Below are 13,751 nucleotides of genomic sequence, written 5' to 3'. Positions count from 1 at the left end.
TCACAAACAAGCTGGATTGCGGCGAACAGCGTCCCTCACCGACCCCCGATAATTCGAAATCAGAGGAAACAAACTCGCCCCCTAGTTCCAGCGAGGACAGCGACTCGGAAAACGAAACCGATAGCAACTCTAGTTCCAGTAGCGAGGAGTTATTCATAAACGTAAACAGTCCTTTCATTCCACGGGCCGCCGTGAGGCCCCGCGTGATAAATATCCCGGACAATTTCGCGACCCGAAAAGATAACCTTGTCATTTTCATAACGCAACAAGGAACACCGATCGACAAGGGAGCCCAAATATTGCAAGTAGCGAACTCCTTGCCGATGACCAGAGATACAGCTTTGGGCAGGGCAAGGGTAAGTCGCGAGGGCACCCGACGCGTAATTTCACTCGCGGTAAAGGAGAGGATTACCGGCGTTACCGAAAAGGAAATAATAAAAGAAGCAATACACTCGCTACTAGACGTTATCCGAGAATTGGGCTTGCAATCGATCTCGATCAGTAAAGGCAACGTTGACAATGTAGATTGGAATACGATATATAACCTCTTAATTAAAATACTAGACGAAATCGACATAAGAATATTTATTTGTACGAACGACATAACGGTCCCCGGGAAGGACCAAAGGGAACAAATTCTCGCCGAAAATCATTGTTCCGCGGTAGCAGGACACAATGGCATCACCAAAACTTACAATAGGATTAAAAAACGCTACACTTGGAGCGGTATAAAAACTGATGTCCAAAATTTCGTCAAAAACTGCCGCGCGTGTCAATTAAAGAAATTGGTACGCGTAAAAACCAAGCAACCAATGATCCTAACCGACACCCCCGATTCGGCCTTCGAAAAGGTCTCCATGGATATAATGGGTCCCCTCCCAACCACGAAACAAAACAATACGTACATCCTAACTATACAGGACCTGCTAACCAAATACTCCCTTGCGATCCCACTCCGACAAGCAGGAGCGATACAAGTAGCAGACGCATATACTAACGACCTTATTTGTACATTCGGCGCGCCAAAAGCGATCCTCACCGACCAGGGCTCACACTTTATAAACAGCCTCATGAGGACAGTAGCCCGAAAATTTAAAATCAAGCAATGTAAGACCACAGCGTACAGACCACAAGCGAACGGATCGGTAGAACGATCACACCAGGTACTCTGGGAATATTTGAAGCAATTTGTTGATAAAAATAGTGAATGGGATCAAATTTTAAAACTAGCATCGTTTTCGTATAATACGAGCGTACATGAGGGTACAAAATATACTCCGTACGAACTCATTTTCGGGAAAATCGCGCGGGTCCCCTCGAGCGACCCGGACATCGAAAGCATGACTAACGAAAGCTATACACAATATTTAACCACATTATTCAACAAATTGCGCGATTCCCAAACAGCCGCACGCGAAAACTTAAATAATGCTAAGAATAGAAGTAAGAAATACTACGATAAGAAAATCAATACGCGTAAATTTAAGATTAACGATAGCGTTTATTTACTTAAGGAACCTAACAAAGGGAAATTAGGAGACCAATATACAGGTCCCTATAGGATAATAAAGATACTAGGTAAAAATAACGTTAAGTTAGCTATAAGCAATAGTAAGACTAAAACCGTACATATGGACAAGTTAAAGCCCTCACCACATCAAGCTCCCACCCTTGAAGACCCCCACTCCGAAGACGAATATATCTCGGACGCCCCAACGGAGGACGGGCCAGTAATCAACCAACCACGCTAAGATGAGGACTCTCGCAATTATCCTGGGCATGGCCTTCCTGGCCCCACTATCCAGCGGACTAATCGGATACGACTGTGGAGGACGGGGCCTGAACATCACAACACTCTCCCTCTTAGATATCGAAGAGTGTAAAACCAACAGCATCGAACCTAAGAAGGAGGAAGTCTATATACAACTACTCCAACTCAGTGAATTCGTGCATACTCCTGCCTACCAATGCAAAATCGAAATAGACCGGACTATATTTTACTGCGGAATGCACTCTCATATAGCAGCGGTGCAGAACGGAAGACAGGAGTATATCCACGAAATATCGGCAGATACATGCCGAAAATTGCACGAAACAGGGACCATATCCCTAGGAGTTAACCAGCACATTACTGGGATTAAGCCAAATGCAACAAACCTAAGAGCAATGACACTCGCAGGATCAGTTAAGACAGACGGAAAATGCAGCGGCACCCAGTTCAGCGACGCATACGGTTCATGGGACGACGTGATCGTGCAAGCCTCAGTACGAATCACGATACGACAATTGGAGCTGCCCGTTGGATACAATAACAATGAAGTGATACTTCCATCCGGCACTCGCTGTCCCGTAACGACAGGCGAATGCATTGATGCCGACGGCGCCTCCACCTTCCGGACAATCCTGCCAATTGACAACTGTCACTTTGGACGATACGATGTTCTCTACGAAGGAATAGCATATCGATTGTCGCCCAGCACTCCCCAAGAGGAAGCGCCAACGATTTATACAGTCACGGCGCGTGACACAACCTTCGCATTAGCAAGGACAACCGAGACCAACGTATGCGGATACAACCTTTGGCGAAAGGAACATCCCAAGCTGTGTATCCTCGAAACGAGGCCCGAACGGACATTCAAAAGCCGTTCCAAGGTCAGAATCGACAACCTCGACATCTTCACATATGTGAATTCAAAATTTATATACGTCGAGAAACACCTGAAAACCCAGCTGACCCAACTATACAAGGATATTATGGAGCAAAAATGTGCACTGGAAAGGCAGATCCTCCTCAACGCACTTTCTCTAGCAAGCATAGCACCTGACGAAATGGCGCATCGAATAATGAAGTCTCCAGGTTATACCGCCATAACTGCAGGTGAAGTTATACACCTCATCAAATGTATACCTGTCAAATGCCGCCTACGACCTACCGAGGAGTGCTACAACGAACTCCCCGTCACTCATCAAAATAAGTCACTCTTCCTCTTACCAAGATCGAAGATACTTACTAAAGCCGGAACATCGAGGGATTGCAATGAACTATTACCAACTCTATACCAAATACACAACACCTGGTATAGACTAACACCGAAACCCGTGGAATCGGTGGCACCGCCTACTATCAGGCCTCTAACCAAACCCTCATGGAAGTACGTAAGCCCGGATTCACTCGCTTCCAGTGGTATCTATACGAACGAAGATCTTGATCGTCTTCGCGACCATATCATGTTCCCCGTGGAAAAACCCTCCATGCTCCACACAATCGCCAGGGGATCAATGGGACAGGAAATTCCTACAGGCAGTTTCTCCTTGCTGAATTTATTAGACGAGAAATCTCTCGACCGAATAGCGGAAAATACCGGAGCCAGGCTATGGAAGGGATTTATAAGCTTCGGATCCGCCAGCGCCGGAGTACTTGGCATCTTCGTTACCGTACGGTTGATAAAATTAATAATCGACACCCTGATCCATGGGTACGCACTCCACTCGGTGTACGGATGGAGTCTACATCTACTCGGAGCCATTTGGACCTCGGTGACCAACGTCCTCCTACACCTTGGTAGATCAGCGGACGGAGAACAGGACAACGGACGAGAACTGCTACACCTGAAACCCCCTCCAACGAACGAAGAAGAAACACCCTTAACCCTGCCCACACAACAAACCCCTTCGATTAACGAATCAGACAGTGGCAAAGTGTGTGCAAAAACTCACCCTACGAGTGTTCCCCCAATGAAAGATTACGGCGAACTAAATAAATATTTACATAACCAATGTTAAGTTAAGAACCTAATCGTAGCGCATAGAAAACTAAGTCCAAAATGTTGGAACATTAAATTCCAACATTTTTATTTTAAGGGGGGAGGTGTCACGTCCGGCCGTACAAATTTTTTCGTTTACTCCAAGTTCCTTAAACGCTATTTGAAAAGCGCGCCAAAGCCGGCCATGACGCTTAACTCCGCCTAGAAACTAAGCGTGGCGCTTCGTAGCGCCTAAGGATCTCCCACCACGGTGAGAGCCCCTACTCCGGAGAGTTCCCCCTCTCCAGGCCGCCGCAGGCCCGAGCCGCCGAAACGAAGGACCTCAGAGCAGTCCCGAATTTCGGCAGTTCTCTGCGCGACACCGAACAGTATAGTCGCACTCCTAAATTCTAACTCTAAGTCCAAATTCTAAATCCTAACTCTAATTCTAAAATTCTAACTCTAAGTATAATATTCTAACTCTAAATTCTAAGTCTAAATCTAAATTCTAATTCTAAGTTTTAGTCTCGAATTTTGTACTACTATACGAATAAATCAGTGTATTCATGTGTGAAAACTAGTGTTCAGTATTCTTCAAAATTTCCACTCCCGTGATAAAATACGATAGCGTTTAAATTTGTCATACGGCGTTTGAATTCAGAATAATTCAAACTGTGTTTGGAGCGGACCACCGCTCATCACAGTCAGAATTAACATTCTCAGCATTTGCCAAAATAAGGAATTGATAGTGAGGTCCGCCGCATATCAACCCTCCTTATTTGAGTAATCATTCAGAGGATGCATCAAATTCAATATGCCTAAGACCCGACGCGCAGGAAGGAAGAATCAATTACGAAAACTAAACCGACTTTATCGCGAATCAGCGACCGAGGAATATTCTCAATTCCTCGGAGTGGAATATCAGGCCGATCCTGAATACGAGAACATTTTCAACATTAAAAATAATAACAACGACGAACTCCTACAGTGGAAGTGCATACCAATAACGTTCCAACCACGACGCCTGCCGCCGCCAAACATCCCAGTGAACGACCCTCGCCGCACGCACTACCTCCAAGTACGAGCCGACACGATCAAGAAAGTGCTACTAAAGGTAAGTGAAATTCACGTTAACCTAAGGAATCGCGCGTGTTAGCAAATTCAGAGACGCTTCTACCACGTGGAAGAGAACATTCTAGAAAAATCTCCGACGCATTTTTCCTCTTTTCCATCGTCACTGCGGAAGCTATAAAAAAAAGGTCGGGCTATAAAACTAGGGTCGACCACCACATGCGGTGCCACCCTCGGAATTCTAACACGGAAAAACGCAAATAGTTCAATCTCTTAAAAATCTTGTGTCTCAAAAAATAACTTCGTAAATCCGTACAACAAAGTAGTCATTTAAACAATAATCAATTGAGAACACTTTCGATTTACCAACATTACCGACGATATACCGACATACGTTCTTTTACCGACGTTATCGACAATATACCAACATACGTTCTTTTACCGACTGTTCAGAAGTAAGTTGACCCCAGGTCAAGAACTTTATTATTTGTTCAAAGAGAATGAAGAAGTAGGTCGATAATTTGAAATTCTATAATTTTTGAGTTAATCCGGCACGGGGCAGCACGCACTGAACCTACACGCCGCGCTTCAAGCGTTCGATTATCGAATCGATCGGGGATGAACTGCCTCGTCATCGAATCTGGGCATTCGCTCCTGGCACGGCTTTGCGATTAGTCACATGTGGGTTTTCCGTCGCGATTCTAATTGTTCGTAGTTCGTTTGATTAATAAAAAAAATAATCAGATTGATATTCTGCTGTGATTCAGTGATAAGTGAGATGTGAAATACGTTCACTTTGACATTCGCTAATTAACGGTAGCAATAAGGTGCGCCGTTATATACGCGACATAAAATTTGCGCTCAAAACATTGTTAACGAAGCGGAATTCAGTGATTTGGGACCAGAATTCACGCAATGGTGAAATATCAAGGTGCCGAAGTCCGATTGTTTCCACGAACGTAATAATTGTATACATGAGGCTCGCGCGTGTTCGCTTGGCACGCGTAGATCACGTGAGTTGGAGCGCGCAGATCACGTGATCAGTCATCTGGGACTGATACCTGATGTCGTGATTGTGTTTGCGTTCCTTTTTTTCATCCCTTCGAGCCCGTGGTGCTCAACGCACTGTAACATTTATGTGATCAGTGATTCTCCATGTTAATTGAAACATTTCGGTTCGCGATTTAATATCGCATTCGCCGCAATCGGCAACGTGTACGAAATCTTAATGTGAGATTTCGAACGATTCGATACACGAGTTTCGAGCGTGTTCATCGTAACTAGCAATTGTTATGCAACAAATAGTTTTTCGGTGGTGTCCATGCAACACATGCTAGATACCATATAGTGAGACATTTCGGACTGCTTAACAACCACGTCATACGTGTTTTCGCGGTGACTATTTTATTCGTTAATAGATAAAGATTTTATGTAAAGGTTTCAAATTAATTTGCGTTTATGTACATTGTGACTCTCGGACAAATTTAGTTAATAAATGGATTGTTTTTGTGTAATTTGTGCATATAATTCCGTATTCTGGTTCTCGATTCGGCACGTGGCTTAAATCGTTACCCATCCTGCGCACCAATCGGAGCGCGTCCACCCTCCTTAAGATACAGTCCACTTTGAATCTTCCTGTGCAATCTATACGCGAGACCGATATCGACGATCGGATTTACAACCCGATTGTCAGGATCCGTAGCTTCGTGCGTGAGCGTTCAACGTCAGCAATCGAGCGTACGCGCAAACATTTTTTGGTCCTTCGAGCCGGATGGGAGAGTAATGACGAATCGAGAACACTGAATTAAGGACACCAGTGATATTTAAGTGCAGCGTGATTCGAGATACAGTCAGTCAAGTAATCGCGTTTAAGTATCGTGTTAGTGACATATTCATAAACAACTATAGTGTCAAAATGGAAGACGCTCTTGCAAATCAGCAAACTATCTTCCACTCAATTGCTCGAGCTCTCGACAATTTCAAAAAGATTGGTCGTTCTAATTTGACGGCCGCAAGGGTTCGCTCACGGATTGCGACTTTACAAGCTCAATGGACTCAAGGTGTGCACAATCACACCATTCTGCTTCAACTTGTTCCAGAGGATGATCAAGGGTCAATTAATTATTTCAAGAAGAATCAATTCGACCTTCACGAAGATCTCTATCAATCAGCCCTGGATCATATGAACGAATGTCTAGAAGACCTGGTTCCTGTCGTAAGTCGAGATACATCCCTCGAAACTTCTTTTGCGCAAATGGACGCATCGTCATTCTCGTTAAAGCATCTCCCTCCTATTAAATTACCGCCTTTTTCTGGAAAAAACGAGGATTGGGAGACCTTTCGCGACCGTTTTCAGTCGTTGATTATAGATAACAAAGAATTGTCAAATTTCACTCGTATGCATTTTTTGATCTCTAGTTTGACAGGTCCGGCCCGCGATGCGATATCAGGAATCAAAGTAACCGCCGAAAATTTTAAGGTCGCGTGGAAAGCGTTAACCACGCGTTTCGAGAACAAACGACGGTTGATCGAAGTACATGTGTCGACCTTATATCATCTTCCAAAGATGACTCGCGAATCAGCGTCAGAACTTCACGAGTTGCGAGATAAAACGGAACAAGCGTTAGCGACATTGAAACGTCTTGATCGTACAGCAGAGGATATTGTAAGCGATATATTAGTATACTTCATTTCACAAAAGTTTGATTCTGCTACGCGTCGAGCGTGGAAATTGAAGAGTAGCGATAACGAAAATCCTCCAACGTACAAAGACTTGATACGTTTCATATCTTCGCGCGCTATAGCGCTTGAGGAACTCCATCCTCACGAACACGATAAAACGAAGTCACATTCGAGAGTGACAAGCGCCACCGCAACTGCGTCAGTTAATTTGTCATGTCCAATTTGTAAACAATCTCACTTTCTCTCTAAGTGTCAACAATTTCTTTCAATGAGCACGGATCAACGACGCGAATTGATAAAGAAACTTAAGCGATGTTTCAATTGCTTAAGCGATAAGCACGTAGCACTTAATTGTCAGAGTAAATTCACGTGTCGCAAATGTAGCAAGCGGCATCACACAATGATCCACGTTGACTCGGGCTCATTGCAACAAACAACGAGCATTCCTGCGTCATCGAGTTCGCAGAATGTTACTAATATATCAAATGTCACAGCGCTTTCAGCGGTCACGTTAACTACATCACCGACTCCTGTGGTGTTGTCTACGGCAACGGTGAAAATACATTCGCTTTCTGGACGTTCCTTAACTGTCAGAGCCTTACTTGACGGTGGTTCAGAACTCACATTTCTTACGGAACGCGTAGCGCAAATTTTACGCTTACCTCGTATGCAAACATTTACTTCAACTTCGGGGATTAGCTGTGCAGATACCGGTACATGCCGATCTGCCGCGTTAATTAATATTTCGCCTCGCGATAAACCTGAGCCAACCTTCACCACGGTAGCTTACATCATGAGAGCATTGACGAAGTATGCTCCCAGACACGCTTCGTCATTACGTGACTGGAAACACATCTCCAACTTGACCTTAGCGGATGACGATCCGACTGGATCAACTCCTATTGACCTCATTATTGGAGCTGATTTGTATAGCAAGGTTCTTGTCAATATACGCAATGGACCCATAGGTCAACCAGACGCTATACAATCGCATTTCGGGTGGATTCTATCTGGACCTACGTCAATCCCTAATCATGTCATACAAAACACCCATGTAGTCGGCTCTACTTTGGTTTCATCGCATGTCGGAGCCCAACCTCAAGGCTCACCATTACCCAGTTCACAACAAAGGTATCATGCAGTTGCTCACTGCTGCTCCTTGGAACGGCAATTATGTAAGTTTTGGGAGGTTGAAGAAACTCCTCAACATGTTCATGCGTCCATAGAAGATAAACAATGCGAGGATCACTTTCAACGCACGCATACTAGAACAGCAGATGGCAGATATGTCGTGCGACTCCCTTTTAAAGAGGGCCCGCCTATTAAAATAGGCGACTCTCGCAGCATAGCTGAACGCCGACTTTCGTCGCTAATTCGTAAATTTGCTCGTCAACCCACACTGGCACAAGAATATTTGTACTTCATGCGCGAATATGAGCAATTAAATCATATGAAGCAAGTCGCTCCTTTGCATTCAAATAATGTTCAAGCGACCTATATACCTCATCATCCAGTCATCAAGGAGACAAGTTCGACAACCCGTTTAAGAGTCGTGTTCGACGCCTCCTGCCTCACATCCAATGGAACGTCTCTCAACTTTCACATGTACACCGGCCCAAAATTGCAGTCCGATCTACAAGCAGTTATATTGCGCTGGAGGCAATATAAATATGTATATTCTGCGGACATCGCTAAAATGTATCGCCAAATATTAATCGATCCTAGAGATAGAGACTACCAACGGATACTGTGGGTCGACCACAACTCAACTATACAGGAATATCAACTCCTTACCGTTACTTACGGCACTGCGTCAGCACCGTTTCTTGCTCTTCGAGTAATCCAACAATTGAACTGTGACGAGGGAGATTCATTTCCGTTAGCCTCTCCCATCCTAAGAGAAAACATCTACGTCGATGATGTATTATTTGGTGCAGACGATATCACACTGTTAAAGCAAGCTCGCACTCAACTTTGTAATTTGCTGAACCGTGGTGGTTTCGATCTCCGGAAATGGGCCAGTAACCACTCAGAATTGCTTTCAGATATTCAGCCTGACAATCATGGATTGGCTTACGCAAAAAATTTGGAGACTGATGACAGTCTAAAAATCCTCGGTATTGTCTGGAACCCGAAACATGACTGCTTTCAGTTTCAAATTACATTATCTGAAACTGTTCCTAACACCAAACGAGCAATTCTATCAACAATAGCAAGATTATTCGACCCGCTCGGGTGGGTCACACCTGCGATTTTAAAGGCGAAAACTCTCATGCAGCAATTATGGCGACACCGTATCGGATGGGACGACATTATTCCGGACGAAATCTTATCATCCTGGAAGTCTATCTACGAGTCATTACCCTATCTACGAAAAATTCAACTGAGTCGCTGGACAGGTTTTGAGTCCGGAACGGCAACTGTGGAATTACACGGGTTCGCGGACGCATCCACAATCGCTTACGCAGCAGTGGTGTTTTTACGCGTGACATCCTCCTCTGGGAAAATTACGGTCTCGCTCATTGCTGGGCGATCTAAAGTCGCGTCTCTTAAACCAATGACGGTTCCTCGCCTCGAACTTTCTGCTGCCGTTCTGCTAGTTCGCTTGATTGACTTTATCAAGCAGTCACTTCATTTAAGCGACATTGCGATTTATTGTTGGACAGACTCCACTGTAGTTCTCGCATGGCTCAAGAAGCACCCCTCAAATTGGAAAACTTTCGTAGCTCATAGAGTAGCCGAAATTCAGACACGATTACCAACCGGTAGTTGGCATCACGTAAACACCAGTGAAAACCCCGCAGACTGTGCTTCGCGCGGATTACTCGGCCGAGATTTGATATCCATCAACCTATGGTGGCATGGGCCGTCATGGTTGCATCTTCATTCTGATGAGTGGCCTCATCAAATTCTATCAGAGCACCACGAAACTCAGTTGGAACTGAAGGCATGTGAAGCTCATCAAAACAGTACTCGTGAAGACTGGAGTCTTGCTGCACGGTATTCATGGTGGCCAAAATTGATACGCGTCACTGCATATATATACCGATTCATAAACAAATGTCAACGGAAGCACGCGGCAGATCACAAAGATCACGTCCGGTCCCACGCCATTACAGCATTTGAGTACATGCAGTCTCGTAACTTTTGGTTGCATATGATTCAAGCAGAGGTGTTCAAGCAAGAACTTTACTTACTCAAGTCAAACAAGAGGTTATCAAGAAACAGCGCTCTGATATCATTAAATCCATTCCTAGACGCAAATGGTCTACTCCGCGTTGGCGGAAGATTGGAGCATTCTCATCTACCATTTCAATCCAAACATCCAGTTCTACTAGCTGATCATCCAATTACTACAATGCTCATTCGCTACACGCACATAGCCTCGCTGCACGCCGGTCTTCAGTCTACCCTGTCTAAAATTCGCCAAGAATTTTGGATTATAAAATCTAGGCCTTTAGTTAAATCAGTTATCTACAGGTGCGTTCGATGCACGCGAGAAAGAGCTCAGGTAGCCAATCAGTTAATGGGTCAACTCCCATCAACTCGAGTCTCAACGCCAACGAGGGCGTTTTTGCACAGCGGCATCGATTATGCCGGTCCAGTGCTCATTCGAGCCTCTGCTGGTCGAGGAATCACCTCACGAAAGGCTTACATAGCCGTTTTCATATGTTTGGCAACTCGAGCCATTCATCTCGAGTTGGTCAGCGATTATTCAACGCCAGCATTTTTGAACGCATTTCAACGATTTTGCGCCAGACGAGGCTTGCCAGCAGTTATGTATTCGGATAACGGTACAACATTCACAGGAGCCGATAAAGAGCTATCCCGCGCGTATCGGGATGCTCAACGCAATACGGATTTTCTCAATTTAATCGCAACAGATAGGATCACTTGGAGTTTCATCCCGCCTCATGCTCCTCATTTTGGAGGACTATGGGAGGCAGGAGTGAAGAGTGTCAAACACCACCTTCGTCGAATTGTAAGCTCACACGCATTGACATTTGAGGAGTTCACGACAGTGTTGTGCAAAATTGAGGCTATCCTCAACTCAAGGCCGCTTTCTCCACTCAATGATACTCCAGACGACTACGAGTTCCTGACCCCAGGTCACCTTTTGATTGGGACTGCCATTACTACGAATCCGGAACCTTCCGTTCTACAATTGAACGAAAACAGATTGTCGCGATGGCAATTACTCAGACAGATTACGGAGCGTTTTTGGAAGCAGTGGCAGTCAGATTATGTCAATACTCTTCAACAAAGATCAAAGTGGCGTCGAGAAACGCCTCCGATTCAGGTTGGCTCAATGGTTTTGATTCAAAACCCCCTTCTCCCACCGTGTAAATGGGAATTAGGGCGAGTTATTCATTGTCATCCGGGCTCTGACGGGTTAACTCGAGTCGTCTCAGTTAAAACAGCGACGTCCGAATACAAGCGACCAGTAACTAAATTGTGCCTACTACCTATCGATATTAACTTAATCGATCAACTGTCGGAACGTAAGACAGGTACTGCGGAAAACCCAACTCCATAATGCGCATGCAACGTCTCAATCGTTCGCATAATTAGGACAAGTCAAGTCCTTCGTAGTTAGTTAAGGCGGGCGGCGCTCAATATCCTTGACTACTCAAGACCACTCGCGTCGCGTTAATGTAAGTTTAGTAAGAATCTATGTCTTAATATTGTTATTCAATCATGTAAGCAACCAAATGCCTGTTATTGTTCAATATGTAATCACTGAATCTCACTCGAAAAATCATTAAGCGATTAACGTTTTATTTTTTCTTTTTTTTTCTTTATGTAACAAAAAAAAACAAACCCAAACCTGGGGTAAGTTCTTTAGTTACTGTAAGACATTTCGAAATCTTTATTTCGAGGCGGGCGGTATGTTCAGAAGTAAGTTGACCCCAGGTCAAGAACTTTATTATTTGTTCAAAGAGAATGAAGAAGTAGGTCGATAATTTGAAATTCTATAATTTTTGAGTTAATCCGGCACGGGGCAGCACGCACTGAACCTACACGCCGCGCTTCAAGCGTTCGATTATCGAATCGATCGGGGATGAACTGCCTCGTCATCGAACCTGGGCATTCGCTCCTGGCACGGCTTTGCGATTAGTCACATGTGGGTTTTCCGTCGCGATTCTAATTGTTCGTAGTTCGTTTGATTAATAAAAAAAATAATCAGATTGATATTCTGCTGTGATTCAGTGATAAGTGAGATGTGAAATACGTTCACTTTGACATTCGCTAATTAACGGTAGCAACAAGGTGCGCCGTTATATACGCGACATAAAATTTGCGCTCAAAACATTGTTAACGAAGCGGAATTCAGTGATTTGGGACCAGAATTCACGCAATGGTGAAATATCAAGGTGCCGAAGTCCGATTGTTTCCACGAACGTAATAATTGTATACATGAGGCTCGCGCGTGTTCGCTTGGCACGCGTAGATCACGTGAGTTGGAGCGCGCAGATCACGTGATCAGTCATCTGGGACTGATACCTGATGTCGTGATTGTGTTTGCGTTCCTTTTTTTCATCCCTTCGAGCCCGTGGTGCTCAACGCACTGTAACATTTATGTGATCAGTGATTCTCCATGTTAATTGAAACATTTCGGTTCGCGATTTAATATCGCATTCGCCGCAATCGGCAACGTGTACGAAATCTTAATGTGAGATTTCGAACGATTCGATACACGAGTTTCGAGCGTGTTCATCGTAACTAGCAATTGTTATGCAACAAATAGTTTTTCGGTGGTGTCCATGCAACACATGCTAGATACCATATAGTGAGACATTTCGGACTGCTTAACAACCACGTCATACGTGTTTTCGCGGTGACTATTTTATTCGTTAATAGATAAAGATTTTATGTAAAGGTTTCAAATTAATTTGCGTTTATGTACATTGTGACTCTCGGACAAATTTAGTTAATAAATGGATTGTTTTTGTGTAATTTGTGCATATAATTCCGTATTCTGGTTCTCGATTCGGCACGTGGCTTAAATCGTTACCCATCCTGCGCATGTCACGTCCGGCCGTATAAATTTTTTCGTTTACTCCAAGTTCCTTAAACGCTATTTGAAAAGCGCGCCAAAGCCGGCCATGACGCTTAACTCCGCCTAGAAACTAAGCGTGGCGCTTCGTAGCGCCTAAGGATCTCCCACCACGGTGAGAGCCCCTACTCCGGAGAGTTCCCCCTCTCCAGGCCGCCGCAGGCCCGAGCCGCCGAAACGAAGGACCTCAGAGCAGT

At 44.5% G+C, this 13,751-nt stretch overlaps 2 protein-coding genes across 2 annotated transcripts; both read left to right on the top strand.

The window, feature by feature from the left end:
* The first annotated feature begins 2,699 nt into the window (after positions 1-2,699).
* On the top strand, positions 2,700-3,855 carry LOC146725110 (uncharacterized). Its single transcript, XM_085484362.1, has one exon. The coding sequence runs from the start codon at positions 2,755-2,757 to the stop codon at positions 3,781-3,783; it is 1,029 nt and encodes a 342-aa protein (XP_085340488.1). The 5' UTR covers positions 2,700-2,754; the 3' UTR covers positions 3,784-3,855.
* A 2,874-nt stretch (positions 3,856-6,729) lies between these two features.
* LOC146725109 (uncharacterized) lies at positions 6,730-12,033 on the top strand. The gene has a single exon (XM_085484365.1). The coding sequence runs from the start codon at positions 6,730-6,732 to the stop codon at positions 12,031-12,033; it is 5,304 nt and encodes a 1,767-aa protein (XP_085340491.1).
* The last annotated feature ends 1,718 nt before the right edge of the window (positions 12,034-13,751 follow it).

Source organism: Nylanderia fulva, unplaced genomic scaffold, assembly GCF_048542155.1.
Source record: "Nylanderia fulva isolate GAGA-0341 unplaced genomic scaffold, ASM4854215v1 Scaffold1038, whole genome shotgun sequence".
Classification (NCBI taxonomy): Eukaryota; Metazoa; Arthropoda; class Insecta; order Hymenoptera; family Formicidae; genus Nylanderia; species Nylanderia fulva.
The sequence above is the reverse complement of the archived record's forward strand: the minus strand, read 5'-3'. Positions and strand labels throughout refer to the sequence as shown.

Bases quoted from the DNA above. Each gene is read 5' to 3' on its own strand.
- LOC146725110 (XM_085484362.1), top strand. From the start codon at position 2,755: ATGGAGCAAAAATGTGCACTGGAAAGGCAGATCCTCCTCAACGCACTT.
- LOC146725109 (XM_085484365.1), top strand. From the start codon at position 6,730: ATGGAAGACGCTCTTGCAAATCAGCAAACTATCTTCCACTCAATTGCT.